Source organism: Ammospiza caudacuta, chromosome 15 (assembly GCF_027887145.1).
Source record: "Ammospiza caudacuta isolate bAmmCau1 chromosome 15, bAmmCau1.pri, whole genome shotgun sequence".
Classification (NCBI taxonomy): domain Eukaryota; kingdom Metazoa; phylum Chordata; class Aves; order Passeriformes; family Passerellidae; genus Ammospiza; species Ammospiza caudacuta.
The window spans coordinates 8528096-8547641 of record NC_080607.1 but is presented as its reverse complement, the minus strand read 5'-3'; the positions used below and the strand labels follow the sequence as shown (position 1 = coordinate 8547641).

The window sequence follows — 19546 nt, the reverse complement described above, 5'->3', positions numbered from 1 at the left end:
AACAAAATCTTCCAAATCCTGCTGGTTTGGGGGTAGTTTTTATACTCTTGCTCTTATTATATTCTCATTTCTGATGAAAGGGGATCCTATCTGGCATCAGCTTAAGTGGTACCTTTTTTCCTCTGCCATTTGCCACTGTGAAACAAGGCAGTTATTATTCCTGGCATACCATCAGCTATCTGCTGCCTTTTGGATGCAGTTAAACTTTATGCACTGTGGATTCTACTTTCGTGGCTGCATCAAGATGTTCCTGTAAAATCATTTGTCCAAAAATGGAATGCCTGTCAAAAATCTGAGTTTGCTGAAGTGAAGCCTGTCCAAATAACACAGCTCCCACCTCCAAGAGCGTTCTGGATGTGCTTCCCAGAGTTTCTGAACACAAATGAAGTGTGTCACAAGCCCAGCTGCCTGAAGACCTCCTTACCTTTTGGACAGTGAAGGTGCGTATGACGTACTCTGCCAGTGGCTCTGTCTCAATTAATGTGACTTTAATATCTCCATAGACCTCTGTGTCATCTGGCCAGTACCGAACACACTTCACCTGGGGGCAGAAGGAAAATATTGAGAGGAACTAGTTCAACTTGAGTCACAGCTGACCTACATTTTCCTCCTCTTTCAAGCCGGAGCCAATGAAAATTGGTTTTTTTTCTGATGTGCTGAGTTGCCAAAATTAACTGTATAAATTAGATCAAAATTCCTTTACCATACATAGAAACCACAGGCAGGACTCTTTTAATGTTCCCTTTGTTGTCCATACAAATGCAAAGGATGCATTTAGATTTATTTTTTTAAATCTTCTTTGAATTTCCATACATGTCTGGCCCATATCAGATGTACAGAACACCTGACAGTCACCACCACCATCCCTTTTGAGAAAAATCTTTGCTACTGCTCCTGTAATTCTCACCTCTCTCTGTTTAACCAAAGAATTTCAGTTCATGGGGATTGTGGGATACATGTTGAGACACTAAATTTGTTTGACTCTGAGCTTTCTTTATCAGATGTGGACACAAACTTGGCATTTTACCAGCTGTGACAGGCTTCAGCGAAAGCTCAAGAGAGAAATCTCCTGAGCAGGTAAACGTATCCCAGCTTAGCCAGTTCTAGGTGCCACGTGCAAAACCACCAAAAAGAAATAAAAGCAAGGCTGTGAAGCTCCAGAAGGGATATTTAGGCTAACAAAGACTATCAGGTTATTAAATGCTCTAGCATGAAGAGTGGAACAATACCTAAACCTGAAGCAATTAGCTGCAGCAAAGCAGGCTTCATGTTCCAGTTCCAGTCATAATTGAAAGGGGTTTTATAAATATTAAATATGATTAATGTAGGTTTGTTGTGGGTTTTTTGTTGTTTGAGTTTTTTTTTTTCTTTTACACAGAGGCATTTATTCAGAACTGAAGTGTCAGTAGAAGGTAAAATAGAATAAACAGTAATAAATGAACAGAAGCAGCTGGCATTCAACCATGAGATCTAAGGGAAATCAAACACAAAGCAGCTGAATTACTAATGGCTCTGAGTAAATGAGAATTTAAATTTTTCTTAGTACCAAAGCAATGGAAAGTGACAAACATCAGGACAAATTTTTTTAAGAACTCCGGTTTCTGGCTGAGAACATCTCTAAAACAAAAACCATGCTGGGAAAAGCCACCCCAGACATCCTGCCTTCTTATTTCCTGAGGTCCAGCCCACACCTTTTGATTTATCCCTGTTTGGCCCCATGATGGGCTTTGGGAATTGCCTTGTGCTGACACAGGGATGTCTGCTCCAGGTCAGTGCAGGAGAGGGAATTGGTGGCTGTTTAGGAGGCCAACACTGCTGGGTGGTCCCAGGATCCACAAAAACCTCAACGCCCAGGAACAGTGACCTCAGGAACTCCAGGTTTGGACTCTCATGCAAAGAGGTCTTTTGGTAGCTGGAGCACCAGTCACATATCCTCCCTCCTCTGGATTTTTAGAGGTGTATTCAAATCATCAGACAAGGAATAACTATTACAGAAGTACATTTTTCCTTCTGTACTGAGGAAGGAGACAGCCTCTGAGCTAGCACAAATGTGTATAACAGTGCCAAAGCCCAGACTTACAGCAGGAACACCATCCTTATTAGGCTAGAAGGGAAGCAGCTAGGTACTACAAAACCCAGAGTGGCTGAATTAATTCCCTTCCTGCAGGAAGCAAAAGGCATTGTGCTGCTGAGCTCTCCTGAGCAGCAGCTCTGTGTTAAAGCCAGCCCTGGTCTGGTTTCACACATTGGCAGTGGCACCTTACCCTGCCCACCTCCACCAGGTTGGTGACCATGACAACACTCGCAGAGTTTTCTTGCCAAATCATTCTCCAGAAATCCTTCACTGTCTCCTGCATCGGCCCTGGGGCAGGAGAGAAGACAAAAAAGGACATCTCAAGAGAGTGCATGGAATGCCAATAACCCCTTCCAGCTGCTCTCCAGCCATTGTGCTGCTCCCTCAGGATCCTGCTGTCTCTCAGAGCATCCCTGTGCCATTCAGGGTTACAGACACGCACAGCCTGAGCTCTCTGGGAGGTCAGACCCTTCCTCACAGCAGCTATTTGAGGTTCCATGGTGGCAACAGAAGGATGGCCCCAGTAGGTAACTGTATGTGTGACGGGACAAGGATGTACCCCACACTGAAGCTGTATAAAGGCTGTGCTGTAACTCACACCTGATGCAGCACACCATTTCACAGTTCAATGCTGATTAATTATGAAGGAGGAAGGAAACATGCAGAAATTAGCTCTTTTCTGAAGCTTCCCCCATAAAAATTTCAGGTTCCAATAGCCAACCAACCAATGCCCACAAGAGGTTTGTCAGCCTAGAGCCTCTCCCTGACTTTATTTCTTATCATAAACTCTTCAGGTGACTTACAGAAGGTGATATTCAAATGCATTTCTTACTAGCTCCCCTCAAAGGCTCATCAGTCGCTGCTTATTCACACTGCCCTCCTCAAGCAGGGTAAACCCAAGACCCACAGAGTCCCCTGTAGTTGTCCTTTCATATTTCATGCACAAATGACACATTCTAGGCTGTGCTGCCACCTCTAAGTCTGTGGCATTTTCTATTCCTGCAGCTGAGGTCTTAACTCTGAGTGCCATAAAGATCTTGGAAAATTCTATATCCTTCCCTCTTTTGCCCATATGTAGTAATCACATATCCTCTGAGCAGAGAGAGACACAGCTCTCCCAGGATTTTCCTGGGAAGCTGTGAGAAAGCTCAGAGACAGAATTAAAACAATTATTATCTCAATCTCTACACCTGGCAGGCAATCTCTGTTTGTCAAAGATGTTTACAAGAAGGAGCTGTCCCTTCTTGACCAATAGGTGAGAGAAGATTCCTAAAGGCCAATCAGGTCTTAGGTCCACAATTGTTTCTATAAGAACTGTGAATTTCTAATAATAAAGTGTCTTTTCATGCCTTCTGATGATGGAGTCTCTGTATCACCTTTATCTGTCCTGACACCCCTTCAGTGATACCTATATAACAAATTTTCAGATGTTCCCCAAAACAGATGATGTCACCCCACAAAAAGCTCCTACAACAGTGTAAACCAGAAGTGGGTTTACAAATATTTAGACATACAAGAGTGAACTTGCCTTGAGTTGCAATGTAATGGCGAGGCCGATGGTACCCCTGGAAAAAAAAAAATGAAATAGATGAGTGTCTGTGAAATCACAGCTCAGACAAAGCCCACCAGGGATTTGATACTTTCCACTGCCCCCTGGACAGCGTATAATTATGTAATATATTATAAGTAATTGGTTATGGAATGAATGAATGAATGAATGAATGAATGAATGAATGAATGAAGGGGCTGGCCCTAAGAGATTTTAAGTAAGGGCATCTCTTTCAGATGAATAACACAATCTCTTCTTGCCAAAGATAAGACAGGAATGGGGTACTTTCAAACAATTTCCACAAAGAAACACAAATCTTGAGTTACCTGAGGGTAACACTGAAAACAGATAGGCAAAATATGGCATCTTCTTGTTTGAAAAGAAGAAAGGTATGAATTTGTCTCTGTGAAAATTCTAGGGCATATTTTATCTTTTCAAGAAACTATTCTAAACATTTCCTTTTGCTGTGACTTAAGAGCTGTGTTGAAGAAATACTCATAGATTGGATCACTGTGTGTGAGACAAAGGCTGCTTTTCCAATGTCATTTTAGAACACTAAAAAAGTCAATCTGTTTACATACATGCCTTCTGCACCACAACTTTGTGAGTAGTTGGCAAGTCTCTGATATCAACTAATGCTATTGTGAGGGGCTGATATTGATTTCTGCATCCATCATCTAAGCCCACGTCCCACTTCTGCTGGTGGATCTGTCAAACACAGGAAATCTCCATCTGCCCAGATTGGTCAGACAAAATAAACTGGAGACTGAGAACCTTCTCCCTGTCACAACACAGCGTTTGTACAACGTTCAGCTGTCACTCATCTCACATCCACAGCCTGTCCCTGTGTCAGAGGCACCAAATTCATAATCAGGCTTGTCACAGGAGGGTTTGGCACAGGGGGATGTCCAGGAGCCTTACGTCGATGTAATTTGCGTTGATGTAGTCGGAGTGAGGGTCCCCATCCAGCAGCTGCAGTCTCACTCTTGAGTGATCATCTGAGGGAAGGAAAGGAAAAGAAGTGACAGTAACGATAAAGAGGAGTTTCTAAGTGCTCTGGTGCGTCTGCTGGCTCCTGCAAGGGTGGTGTGGTGGAATTATGGAATACCCTGAGCTGAAAGGGACACACAAAGGGCAACTCCTGGCCTCAAGAATCCCACCATGGTAATTGAATAATTGAATACTTACAATAATTAACAATGGAATAGCATCACATGTATCCCTGTTGCTAAAAGCCCTTTGTTTTGTGTTTAAGATGTGATGTTTAGATCCTTAAGTTAGTCATGCTCTGTATTCTGTCACCATAATCCTTACGGAGATTTGAGACAGGTCACAAATGTCACTTGGTTTGGGACAGATCTTTGCAAGGTGTATCTCCATGAAAAAAACCATTTTCCTGCTTGGAAGCTCCAAATTCCCTTGGCTTCATCTGATCTATGGAAACTGAGGCAAGAGCTAAAACTGACAAGACCAGGACATAATTAAATAGATCACATATATAAATAGACAGAGATATAAAATTAAATAGACAGAGATATAAAAGATATATCTGCAAATAGGAAATGGAAAAAACCCCAGAAACTGGAAGGAAATACAAATTAAATCAGAGCAACATTCCTTTATGCAACCCACAGCAGCAAAATGGCATCGAGGCAGCGTTGAAAAAAACCAACAAAATCAGAACGGTTCATCTTTTTGAGGAGATTCAAAGTTACTTTAGATAAGGCAATAAATAGCAGAGATCAATCTTTCCATCTCCCAGCATGCTCCACAGCTCAGACGCAGAATGGAACGACCCCAGCGGGCAGATTATGTCATGATTTTCCACCAGGGGAATATTTTGATCTTTCTGTGGAACAGCTGGTGCTGGGCTCTGTCACAGGAGATACTCCAGAGCCAGGCTGCTGATGTGATTTGCTCTGGCAATCCCAGCCCTGGCATGCAGTTAATTGCAGAACTGCTTCTAAGGGCCAGTTGCTTGGCAGAGGCCACTGGGTTATGGGGGTCACTGCTGGCCATGCTGTGCTCGTTTTTAAATGATTTTTTTGCTGGCCATGCTGTGCTCGTTTTTAAATGATTTTTTAAAAGAAGTATAATATTGAGTCCATTAAGTTTATTTCCTCCCTACCAGCTCTATGGAGCATAGCTCTCAGTCAGAGCAGCATTAATGTTCAGCAGCACTTTGCAGAACACAGGCCTGAGCATGATTTACATTCAATTAAAAAGAATCATAGCAATGAAACATAAAAATATGAGGTGTGATTCTGCAGTAACTCAGTCAAAAGGGGTTTAGTCATGTCTTAATTAAATGTAGAATCAGATAATAATTGTGAAGACAGATGTGGGAGCAGTTCTGAAAACCAAGACTTGGACATATATTAAATATTCATTTGGCTATGTAAAGGAATGATTCCACCCTGTTCAGCCATTGGGTGAGATTTACACACCTAAAAAAAACCCCACAACCACATTGCTGCATTTATCAAATCCTATATCTGCATTCAAAGAAGGTTCTGCACATGAATCCATCAAAAGCTCTGTTATATTTGTATTAATAAATATAACCTTTGTGGACACAGGGAAGGGGGAATATTTCTCTAAGTGCTGATGTTCCCAATTACCTGCACTCAAGGCAGCTGCACGAGGAGTGGAAGTAAATCATGTGGTTAGACAGACAACAAAAGAATTTATACTTAGAGCAATTCACAGAGACAGACAGAGAGCTGATTAAACCGGACATGTGGGTGAAATACAGGGAAACTCCCGCAGACAATTTCACACTTGCAATTCCAGGCAGCAAACTAAACTTGTTAGGAGCCACATGGAACAACAGCAAAGAAAAAGCAAACCCCGGAGCAAATGCCTGGGAGGGGAACATTTACTGACTCCTCCCAAGAGAACACCACTGTGGAAGTCTCAACTCATTGCAACAACATGAAATGCTGTTTGCAACAACCAAAAAATGATGAGACCAAAAATGATGGGACCAAAAACATCCCCAATGAGAGAGGAAAAGGATTTCAGGTTCATTTTTTAATGAGGGATACAGACAATGTCTGCAGCTGGAGAGCTCTGAATAACCCTGGAGGAAGCACCTGCCTCTCTTCATTTAATGGAGCCAAACATCAAAATTAAGTTTCAGCACTTTGTGCCACTCTTTGGACAGAAAGTTAAAGTTGGCAGGATGAAACACATCCAGAGGGAGCTGGATGGGGAAGACCTGGGAAGCAGGCTGAGAGCAGCTCCATGATTTCAGACAATTATGGATAATTATGGCTAAGGAAAAGATGCAAAAAACTGTTGTTGGTTTGTTTTCCTTTTCCCCCCTTTTTTAAAAGTCAAATATGGGAAAAAACCATAAAGGATGAAGAAATTTAACTGAAGATTAATGCTATTTTTTTGTTGTTGTTGTTTTTAAAATGAGACACTCAGTTCTAATCATATTTTGGGACCAAATGAAAAATGCTTTAAGCTGAACTTTTCTTTCAGAGGACAGAATTCAAAATATTTCATTGCGTATTTTACTAAAATGAGATTAATTCCTGAGGGAGATTTATTACTCTTCCAAGTGAGAACAGTGCAGCAGAAAAAAAAAATCTGTGTATATGTGAAGCACAGAAAATATTAATGATGTCTTAATGGTTTCTTTAACCTTGTTCCAAAGTTTAGGAGAACAGTCTGGATAAAAGTTCATAAAATAAGTTCACTTGTAAATCGCTTTTTTCCACAAAAAAAACTTTGGGATTTGACTAAAAAAAAAAAAAATAAGGCAAATTATTATGCTCTTAGTAGTAAGGATCTTGTACTTAGGGTTTTTTGCCTACAGACTTTAAAGAGCTATTTAAAGAACAGCAAATGCATTTATTATCTCTTCTCCCAGTGGTTAAAACTTATTTCTGATTCTTCTCTTTATCCACTGGACTCCTCTAGCCAAGGACACAGAATTCTTGGCAGACTGAAATGAAAGTGTTGCTCAACTCTTCACTAAATTTATCAGACATTATATCCCTGTGTGTTGAAAATGGACTCTAAAAATATTAAAAATTAAGGGTAAACAGAAAAAAAAAAAAAGGAAAAGTTACATTCAGGACCACAAAAAATAGAAAAAAACTTAAGAAATGTGTAAATGGTTTTATTTCTCCCTGCTTACTCCACTCCTTCTGCTAGTTAGCAGAACTCTAAATTTATATGAAGAGTAGTTTGACTGAAAATTGGTCTTCAAAAACAGACTTCAAAAATGACAAGAATTTCACTGAAAAGCTCTGTGCTCCCACTTTAGCACAAAATTGTTACTGTTTTAAACTCCTGTCAAAATTCCCATTAGTGATCATTTGAAGTATCATTGCAATTTCTCCACGTCTCATTTTGACACCAGCGCTGGATTAATCTCACACAACTTTCGCCACCGAAACATTACACAGCTCATCTCGACTGCCTGCCAGGGTTCCCCACTCAGGGGTGGAGAAACACACACAAATCTGCAGATTCACCCCAGTTCTGGGACAAAACCATGATTCATCCTCACTCTGTGCTCCCCTTTCTGCCCCCACTGACCCTGGAGTGTGCCATGAGAGCTGGGCAACATCCAGGTGGGATGAATCACACCCTGCCAGGGCCAAATTCCTTGGATATCACACAAATTCCATGGATATAACACAAATTCCATGGATATCACACACATTTCATAGATATCACAGAAATTCCATAGATATCACACAAATTCAATGGGATGTCACACAAGTTCCATGGATATCACACAAACTCCATGGATATCACACAAAATTCCACGGATATCACACAAAATTCCATGGATGTCACACGAATTCCATGGATATCACACAAATTCAATGGGATATCACACAAATTCCATGGATGTCGCACAAATTCCATGGATATCACACAAATCCCATGAATATCATACAAATTCAATGGGATATCACACAAATTCCATGGATATCACACAGATTCCATGGATATAACACAAATTCAATGGGATGTCACACGAATTCCATGGATATCACACAAATTCTATGGATATCACACAAATTCAATGGGATATCACACAAATTCCATGGATGTCACACAAATTCAATGGGATATCACACAAATCCCATGGATATCACACAAATTCAATGGAATATCACACAAATTCAATGGATATCACACAAATTCAGTGGGATGTCACACGAATTCCATGGATATCACACAAATGCCATAGATATCACACAAATTCCATGGATATCACAGAGACATGCAAGAGTTTAGGAACTACAGAAGAAATAATGGAATAAAAATGCCTGGAAATTTAAGATTTGTATTCTAAATGTCAAGCACAGGCACCAGCTGTCTCTGGAAGTGCCCAAGGCCAGTTGGACAGGGCTTGGAGCAACCTGGGATAGTGGAAGGTGTCCTTGCCATGGCAGAGGTGGAACTGGATGAGCTTTAAGGTCCCTTCCCACCCAAAGTCTGGAATTCTTTGCAGTTTTTTTTTTTTATTTCATTTCTTATCCCTGTCTGTGAGCAAGAGGTTCTCTCCACCTGTGTGCCAGCTGAAAGCTTCATCTCTTCCACCCCAAAATTCTCTGATTAATTGTCAGTTTTCCAACCCAACGCATATGGCAGTCAGAGAATGAAGGAAACAAAGTAAATTTCTCCACTGTCTTTTTGTCACCAGCTCTGCAGGTTTTAGTGGACCATCATGAGAATTCAAATAGAGGGAAAAAAGAAAGGCACAGAAAGTTCTCTCCATCAGCAGAAGCAAAACATCATCCTATCTCTTCCCATCCTCAGCTCTCATCTGAGAGCTTTTATTCTCCCACAATGTTAATGGCTCTAAATCTTGGCAAGATGGAGAGAAATCAAATAGAACCAAAGGTCCCATATAGCTTCTGGACATTTTCTCTTCTCTTGTAATAGATTCAGCTCAACATCCCTCGCCCAACAATCACTTTCTGATGCTCTTTGAAGCTCTCAATATCTGGGCCCTAAAGCAGAATTAAATCATTTTGCTGCAGCACATAAATGGGTACACTGCCTACGCTTGTCCCCTAAAGAAAATCCTGGCATCTCCACAACTCTCTTTGTTTTTACAGCTTTTATAAAAGCGCAGGAGCAAAGCTCATGGGCTTTGTTCATACAATAAAAGGTTCAAGCAGGGCAGTTTCTTCTAGCATGGTAAGTCTGTCTGCAACTTCCCACAATCCATAGTGGATTTCTGTGGTCGTGCAGACCCCAAATCCACTGCTCAGCTTTTCCTTCCTTGCTCCAAAAACTGTTACAGATGGGAGGGAATGATGGAAACCTGGGAGAGCTCTTTGAGTTCTCCTGCCCCTCCTCTGCATGAACAGCTCTCAGGCTGGTCTGCAGCTCTGCTTTGCAAATGTTAAGAAGAAGAGCAGGTGTTGGGGCTGGCAGTGTGATCCAGGTTTTCAGAGAGAGGCACGGTGTTAATGCAGCTCTGGGAGAGCAGTGAGCCAGTAAAACAGTCCTGTAAGCGTGCTGTTACCCACGAGGCTGTAAAGACAAGATCTAATCTGCTGTGATTCACTGAGCAATGCTACTCACTGCAAGGGCTTACAAACCCACATTCTAACACCAGTCTCTGAAGCTGCTGCTTCAGAAGTCAGATCAAAACATGACTTTCTAATTCACTCCCCAGAAGGCAGGGGATTTGTTGTACAGGAGGGATAAATGGTTAAATAAATAATGTTAATTGCTACATGCAGCCTTTTACCAAACAAACTGGTAGGGGCAACCAGTGCCTGCTCTGGGTTTCATCAGCCACTGCAACTGAAGTACAACAAAACAGCTCAGTGTATAACTGTGTTCCACCTCCTCTGCCAGGCTTTTGCCCAGTTTGTACCCACAGAGCACAATTTGTTATCATGACCTGCCTGGAGGGAAGCACTGCCCTGCTATTCTCAGCTCTGCTCTCCGTCCTCTGCTCTGGCTCCTGCCCTGACTCTACTCAGGGAGTTTGTCCAACTCACCCACCAGTGAGGTCTGGCTCCAGGCTCAGCTGATAACTCTGAAATAATTTTACAAAATACCAGATGAATTACATGCTCCTTCCCTAGGCATCCTTCTTTTCTTCTCCCTTCCAAGCCTTCTCAATATCACTATTGTATATTTCTAAATTCTCCTGGCCGTCTTTTAAAAGAGCTCTTGTCTCCTTCTCTTCAACAAATATTTGAAGAGAAGAAAGCCCACTCCACCCTCTCAGCCCCATTCCCAAATCTTTCCCAACAGTCCTCAAACTTGAGCTCCTTTTCTGACACTTCACACCGTGCAGATTCTTGTTCCTTAGCTCTGATTACATTTTGCATTCCCTTATTCAAGTTCATCACCTCCTATCTGCACGGCTGCTGTATTTATATTTAGAGCTAAAAGCCTCACGTCACTCTTCGTTAGGCAACAATTTGTCTTTGTGAACACCTTCTCTTTAGATAACATCCCATTTATCTTCCTTGATTTTGCTTCTTGAACTCCTCACATTTCACTTGGAGTTCAAGGTTTTCTTCATGACCATCTTCAACAGAAATGAGATGGAAGCTTTTGCACAGTTTTGCCTCTTTTCACCTCCTCTTTTGAATTATGCCAAGTGCTTCCTCAAAATAATACAGAGAAACAAATCCTTTCACATTTCCTTCCTTATATCATACCACAGCACTTCCACTTTCAATCTAGAAGTGGATGATTCATCTGTCTTAGACTCATCTAATGGAGTTAATTTTATGGAGAGGTGAACAGAGGCTCTGTCTGGACATCTCTCTTTGCCACTGGGACACAGAAAGCTCACGGTGAGGTGGAGCTGAAATTGAGGGAGACAACTTCCATGCTAATTGCAACATTCCTGTACTGTCACTTCCATTTCCCCATGGATAAAAAACACTGGTGAACTTGGTGACCTTTTCACAAACCACACAAAGCCAGCAGCAGAACTGGGATCACATCAGGGCTCACAAACTTCAATCTTCATTTCCAGATTCCTTCATCTTTACCATGGGGCCCCTGAACTGAGATGTTCTAGGTCATTCCCCAAAACTGGCACATGAATCACTTATCTCAAGGCTTCAGAGAGAGGAGTAATGATGTGTGAGTTGAGGTTTCTTTATGAAGAAGTTGGGTTTTTGGGTCAGTTGAGGTGTTGTTTTGGTGCTTTTTTGGTGGTGATTTTTTTTTTTTTTTTGTGGTTTTAAAAATTTTTTTAGTACATTCTATCTGTTCTACAAGAAATACATTTTTAACCCCAGAACAAAAATATAGTATGAAATATATCACTCAGCACAACTTAATTTGGCTCTTAGAGCATTCTATAGATTTTCCCAGTCATGAAAATCTATGGCACATTCATTTATATTCCGATTTCTTATTCTGATGGTTTCAAGCTTGGCTTCTCCAACTTGATTCAGCTCAGCAGCCCTTGAAAAGAATTAATTCTCATACCTCCTCTCCCCAGTCATTATCAGGAATAATGAAACACTGGTTAACTGTCTGGAGAGCTTCTGGAAAGCTCAGTTTTGGAGAGAAACTTTGGAGGAGGCTTCACAAATATCTGACAAAAATGAGGAAGGTGAGTTTAGTCTTGCTTTTAAGAATAAAGGTGTCCTAAATAGTTTTATGGACTCTTTCCTGCCCTGCAGTTCTGCTCTGTATTGATATTCCTGTAACATCAACAGGAACTGATGACTGAAAGAAGAAAGCCAAGACATTTTAGTGCATTTTCAGTTGCCTTATTATGATCCTGAGGCAGAAGTTAAGCTTGTCCCACCCTTCAAACCAGCTCTAGGGACCAGCAGTGACTGCTCCACTGGCTGCTGACCACAGGGAAGGAGAAAACCTGGCCTCTGAGCCACGGCTAAAAGTCTGATCCATCTGCAGCTCCTCTCCTTTGTGGCACTGGAAGCTCTGGGGTTTGCAGTGAAAATAGACAGAAAATGGACATCATCACATAAAAAGTGACAAAAGGATTTAGCCCTTGAACTACAAACCTAAAGCAGAAAGCAAGGCAGGCAGAAAATGTGTAACATCATGCAAGGATGTTATGCAAACTAAGGATTAAAAAAACATGAAGTAAAATAAACCCCAGGAATAAAGCCTGTAACAAATGGACCGAACACACTCAGTATTGCTAGCCAGCTCCTGGTGAGCTTCTCAAACACACCCTTCTCCACAGCACACAGGTAAGATCCCCCAGGATGCCCAGTCCAATGTGAATTTACACCTACAGGAGATTATGTTTCCATATCTGTTCTTGTTGCGGTTCTCATCTTCCTTGGCCGTATCCCAGGACGCCGTCTGCCCCTCGGGGAGTGCCTGCAAAGTAAACAGTAAGGGAGGGCTTAAAACACCTGGTCAATGCCTTCAGGTGGGGGAAGAGACCTAAAGAAGAGCAGGGCAAAAATAAAGGAGCTGCATAATACAGTAGCTGACCAAGGAAACACTGTGGGTGAGGAAAGGGCATCTCCACTATTGGGAAAAGCAGAGCTCGTGCAGACCATTTGCATCTCTTGTCTTCTCCTAGCCAAGAATCATTTTCCTCCTGCTACTTTACATCTAAAAAAATCAGGGGAATTTGTTTTTGGCTGCACAGTCACAGGTTAACCTCATTGCCCCTGTAGAACAAGACTTGGGGAGATTTCACTTGACTACACCTCTAAGAAAACTCAGATGGTTGAAACCCAGTGCTCAGCCTTCAATATTTAAGCTGAAAATAGAGTGGTTTCATCTATTTCTGTATTAATAATGGGTGATGCAACACAAGCCATTTGCTGGATTTCTCTGGGGAAAGATAAAACAGCTCAGGGTTTTAGATCATGTATAAAAAAGGGAGGAAAAACAAGGTAAAGAATGCTTATGAAGCACAAGAATAAACAGCCATTTTCCTAAAATCTGCTCTTTCAGATGATGAAGGAAGAGGGAAAGGAACTGGCAGCACACATTGCCACCCTCCCTGCAGCTCAGCCCTACAACTATTCTGCACACCCTCACAGGAGTCACTTTATCCTAGAGACATGTCCAGGAGGGATTTTCAAGGTAGAGCCTGGAAAGCACCAGCTGGGGATGGTCCTGCCTTTCTTGGAAAAAACATGGGTGAGCAGCCCCTCCTGAACTGCCTCTCCTCCCAGATGTACCCCCTAACACGATTCTACATCACTAAAATCATCATTGGAAGTTTTATTATTTCTTGTCCTTGGGGAATTACAGAGGGTTTATACCACAGTCGTTGTAGAGTCACATCTGCCTCAGCCAGCAGCGGGTAGTTTGACACAGCTGTGTTACAAAATGAATTTATATTCATCTTCACAAGCCACCCAGGTCTATTATGTGCCTGAATGCAATAGCGGAGAGACACAATTAGGATCTACAACGCTGGAGTTACAATTAAACTTAATATGAGCAAAGCCCTGGCAGAGCAGATCGCTGTGAATTTCCCGCAAAGGGTTCCAGGACAGAAAATGTCAGGCACTGCAGCACTGCCACGAGTTCTGCTGACAGAGACAGGGACACTGAGTTCCTATTCAAAAGCCCAGGAGAAAGAGTAATAACTCCGTAATTGGTGAGGGCTTTGATCACACATATATTTCCTTTGCAGACTGTTGTTTCCAAAGAGCAGCTCATCTTCTGAGGAAAAACACCCAACCAAGAAACTCACACACAACACAAAAAAAAAAACCTCTGAGTGAAAGAAAAGAGGTGAAGAAGGCTCATTTTCATCTTCAAAGAGCAAGGAAAAAGGTGCCTTATTTTTCCACTAATATCAAATTACAGCAGATTGACCAGAGAATGGCAACTGTCATTAGGTGCCTAATCAGAGCTATCTGAAAAGAAAAAGAAATAAAAGAAGATCCTTTCTCATGACTTCCACATGGGAGAAGCTATCTTGGCTAGAGAAAATATATTCAGGCCCAATAAATCCCTTCTCAACAAACCGTATCCTTTCATTTGATTTGAACATGCAATTCTCCACTGAAATTGATGTTTTTATATTTGCTGATGGAGCCTCCGAAGATTTAAGAGGCCAGGATTTTTCATTGCATTCAATCCCACAGAAATCCCTGCTTTCCAGAGAACTGACCAGCTCTGAAGGGAGGGAGCACAGCTCTGCTTGGTGGTGAACACAAACCACCTTTGACCCTTACATCCCCACTTTTATAAACATCAGATGAACAAATTGGAGAAACTCCATGTACAACCCAAAGAATTTGCCCATGAGATCCCAAAAAATGCAGCACCAAGAATTGGAGCTACATTAAAAAAAAGACAAGAATATGGATTATAAATTGGCTTGCATCCAGAAAATGAGGAGAATGGCTAATGCTTTGTTCCTTCAGGTTTTTATGGTGCAATAAGTATCTCTATAATTGTGAAAAGAGTCCTGCTTCTATCTGCATTATCATCAATGTTAAATCAGGACAGATCACTCAGGCACTGGTATTTAATCCATTTTTCCTAGGAAATTCTCCCCCTTCTTCTTCTGACTTGGTAACAGAAGACTTTTAGTGTTCAAAAAAAATGATACTTGATTTTAAAGCTTTTTCTACTTCTAAAACTGCCTAAACTTCTCTTAGAGAAGTTTTGTGAAATCTATATTGAAATATCTTCCCACTAGTGGAATTTAGGTTACAGTGAAGCTTTTTAAGCTAAATTGATCTAAATTTTAGCTGAAATTACAAGCATAGATCTCTCAAAGTCAGCTTCATCTCAATCAAGCTTCCTAAGCACCACAGCCCAGCCATAACTGAAGTGTTCCCATTAAACTGAGGCTCCCTGCAAGCCAATTTGAATTTTGGATGGATGCATTTAGTTAGTTTGCTGTTTGCTTTTAATTTAAATACAAAAAATCTAATCCTTCATTTTCACTGATCCACCTTAATGCTGCACTTTTGCTGCCAAACCCAACAACATCAATTCAAAGCCTTCCTGCTCATCCCAAAGTGTGCCATGGAGCCCTGGCCCTCCTTCTGAAGCCATTCTCTTCTCAACAGTGGTGGACAAACTCTTCCTACAAATCTGATGGGAGCCAGAATTAAAAATTACCTGGACTACAAAACATAATCTGAAAAAATAGGTATTTCAGCCATTCATTTTGCAGTGTCCCATCATAGCCCGGACCATCAGATCTATTCTTCAGGCCAAATGAAAATGTGTAAGCAGAAATCAAAGGGTTAAAGTCTGGGGGTGAATTCCACTATCTGAAGGTTCTCAGCACTAAGATGTTTGAGGAAAGGAGCCACAAAATCTAAAATAACTAAACAGTCTCAGTAATGCAGCAGGAGAATGTGCATTAGTGACATCCTAAATCATAATGGAAAATGAGTCTGGATAATTAAGCCTATTATCTCCTTAGCCAGTAATTGGTGCTTGCAATAAGTCTGTGGGACTGGTCCCACAGCTCCCAACAAATCAGAGCTGATATGTTCTGGAAAAGGAACTGGTGACATTTAAATGTGTCCTGTTTAAATGTTTATGGCTATTCCCAACCCCAAACAGTGCCATCTACACCCAGCACCGCTGACAGATTTTTCTCCTCTGTTCCTCTTGTTTTATCACTGAACAGAAGCAGCAGCCAAAAAGGCCCAAAGTCCCACTTTGCCCTCAGGTGCAGTGTGCAGCCCTAAAATAACACAGACAGGGAGTGCTGACAGATTCTCCCGCTACTCACACCCGGTTAACACTCGTTTCACACCAACACTCACACCCCTCACACCATCCCCTCCTGCTTCTCAGCTCCTCCTGGAGCTACCAGGAATATTTTTCTAGATGCCTTCAGCAAAACAAGCTGCCTGTGCTCACACGTGTAGGTGCAGGCATCCTTTAAAACAAATATAGAATGCAATTTCCAGGTTACTCGGCGGAGATGGGAAGGCACGGAGATAAGAGATTGTCATGTGTGACTGATATGCTCCGTTCAAAGTGATTTTTCATGAGAGTAAAATTATTTGGTAACATGTCACTAAACAGGCTGCAATTTATGCTATCAATTTGCAAAGTAAGTAGAAAATCAGCTCCTTAGAAGAAGAAGAGAAAAAAAAAAAGAGCATATTTGGAGGTGACACTGATATTAGTGTCTGAAAACACACTTTAAAAGAGACATCAAATTCTTTCTCGAGATTTTATCAGCTGCTCTGCAAAGCGTGTGCAAAGCCAATTTTGCAGCTCTGTGCTCCTGCAGATGCCAGGCTGAGCCCCCACTCAGAGCCAGCTCCAACCTCCCACCTTCCAGGAGCTCTCCTGCTCCCTGACACCCTCCCAATGCTATTTGGAGCTGAGGTGCTGCCTCCACCCCATCTCCAAACCCAAATCCCACCGTGGAAAATGCCTGGTGGGACAACACAGGGGATTTGTGAGCTTGTAGCATTCTCCAGGCCAGTCCTTGTGAAGAAAGGAATTCTGCAAAGCTGTGTAATGCCATCATCCTTACATAGGCCTGCAGACAGCACTTTGTGGGGAAGGCAGAGCTCGTGGAGCTGAGAGTTGCATTGACATTTTTCATGCTAATGTGCTATTTTGATAATTACCCATGCCAGCACCAGAAAATTACATATATGCCAGCACCTGTTTTTCTTCTTGAACATCAAGAACTGGGTCTTAGGGCATCCGTAATGGAGCTCAATGCAGTTTTGGGTACTCCTCATGGAAATGAAGGCCAAGGGGGGGCTAAGAAAATCTCCTCAGAGAATTATTAACCTTTTTCAATATTAAACAAAGCTCTTTATATAGGTAGTTTAATTAGCATACTTGATTATGGGGCAAGAGTGCCTAGACCTGGTTAACATACAGTTCCAGAAACATGTGCTATGACAGTTTTTGATGCCATATGATTAAAAAAACACTCCCTGGTGAGGACCAGGAAAAGACAGGCTCCCAATTACAGCAAACCTCAGCACTGAGGACACAAACCCCATGGACTCATACTTGCAGGGTAGAAAAGTGAGCTGTTTTCATTAAGAAACTTATTTTCACAGCTGTTACATTATTTTTAAATAGTTTTAATGCCACTATGCATATTAATTTCTTATTACCTTCCCACGAGCTTACTACATTCATTATAATTATCACTTGCTAGAGCTGAGTCTCACATATGTTTGATGCTATTTCCCTCTTCTGTTTGCTCTGCTCTAAATGTGTTTTCCTCTTCCAAATCATCCCCAACATCATGTCTTCTGGTCATGTGGAATATATTCCTGGTAATTCCAGGTTGCAGGGGAAAGAGGTGAGGGGAAATAGGGCAGCTTTCATTTTTCCAGCATAGGTTTTACTCATTGTTGATAGAGGATGTCAGTCAAGCCTATTCTGAGCCAGAGGTTTGATCATATTGGAAAATTTCACCTCCATTTAAGCTACACAAATACCTGACAATTGTGCATTGAGGTCATTGCTCTGTGATTTCATGTGATCAGTTATGGGAGAGAACTTGGAGCTCCCAAAAAATTCAGGCAAAACCCTTTCCTTTTCTCACAGCCTGGCTCACACTACTCAAGGAAAACATCCATAAGGAAGGGACTGTGGGAGTGCATGTTCAGCACCTGCTGAATATTCACTGTCTGCTCTTTATGGGACAGAGGCATGGGCACAGTGTCAGCCACTTTCTGCTGTACTGAACACCCTCTCTTTGGAATTGAGGGCCTCCAAAGACTGACACTGCAAAACCCTGCCCTCAAAACCAACATCAGAAAGAAAAGGATTAGGAGGGTGAATTAAGGAAAAGAAACTCTCAAACCCAGCCCCTCTCCTCTCCCAAGCTTCCACCCCTCATGAGTGCAACTTCCCTACTCAGTTGTGAAAAATGCCAATCACTTGTTTTTAAATTTTTCATAGTAATGAAATGGTTATAAAAATTGTAATATAATTAGAGTAATAATAATTTGGACAATTAGGATTAGGACAATATGAGACAATAAAAACAAAGAGTTATGGACAGTCCGGGAACCTTTTTCTGGGCAACAAAAGCCTGAAAAAGGCCCCATGTTAACAGAGGATTAACCCTTAAAACAACAGCCTGTTGCATATTCATACACCTCATACATGATGCATAAATTCCATTCAAACACAGGATTCTGTCTGGTCAGTGTCAGCTTCTTCCTCTGAATCCTAACAGCGCCTTCAAACCTGAGCAAGTCAGGAAGAAGTTCATTTCTTCTGATAAGGGAGCAATAGATTCTCTTTCTCTGAAAGATTCAGGTGTCCTGTGGCTGCTATCTCACTGTGAGTCCTTTCTTTAAAAAAGTATCTTACATAGCATAGTTTCTATTTTAACATTATGTTATAACCTAAAACTATATTTAGCACACTACTTAACACACCATAACTTTCTAGCACAGCATATATAATATTCATTTGAATATCTACGAAAAGCCAATCATAAAACATGCATTTTCTCACATGAAGAAAAGTTCCTCTCACCTCATACTCCTCCTTGAAGCCATAGCCCTGTCCCCTCTTCATCTGGGTGATGTGCTGCAGCAGGTCTGCCACGCGGATGGCGGGCTGGAACTGCCCCCGGGGGTAGGACATCTCCACGGGCTCGCAGCTGCGGTACGGGTGGGTCTGGATGGTCAGCGTGGGCTGGGCCAGCTCCCCGTGGCTGCTGTCTGTGGGGACACAGCGGGCACAACAAGCTCTCAGCTACCTGATTTTCCCAGTTTCGTCCTCTCTCTCTTTATTTAACGCCACCCCGCAGGGCGGCGCGGGCAAAAGGAAGTAAAGAAATGAATAGAAAACACAGGTTTATCTAAAATGCCAAGAAGGACTAAATCATGCTTGAATATTTTTTTTTGTGTCAAGCAGACAAACCCAAAAAAGACAAGGAGAGAGTGAACAGCCAGTCAGGCTAACAAGGAAATGGCACATCTCCACAGCAACTCCAACAGAGCTACTGTCTTCCCAAACCTGCAAAGAACATGGCTCAGAGATACACAGAG

General features: G+C 41.8%; 1 protein-coding gene across 1 annotated transcript in view; it reads right to left on the bottom strand.

The window, feature by feature from the left end:
- PTPRT (protein tyrosine phosphatase receptor type T) overlaps nucleotides 1–19546 on the bottom strand; it is a 489127-nt gene that overhangs the window by 28421 nt on the left and 441160 nt on the right. Inside the window, exons 19-24 of the mRNA XM_058814983.1 lie at nucleotides 19029–19216; nucleotides 12851–12938; nucleotides 4545–4621; nucleotides 3603–3639; nucleotides 2265–2362; nucleotides 425–541 (exon numbers count right to left, since the gene is read on the bottom strand). Coding sequence (XP_058670966.1) covers nucleotides 425–541; nucleotides 2265–2362; nucleotides 3603–3639; nucleotides 4545–4621; nucleotides 12851–12938; nucleotides 19029–19216 — 605 coding nt within the window. The remainder of the gene's footprint in view (nucleotides 1–424; nucleotides 542–2264; nucleotides 2363–3602; nucleotides 3640–4544; nucleotides 4622–12850; nucleotides 12939–19028; nucleotides 19217–19546) is intronic.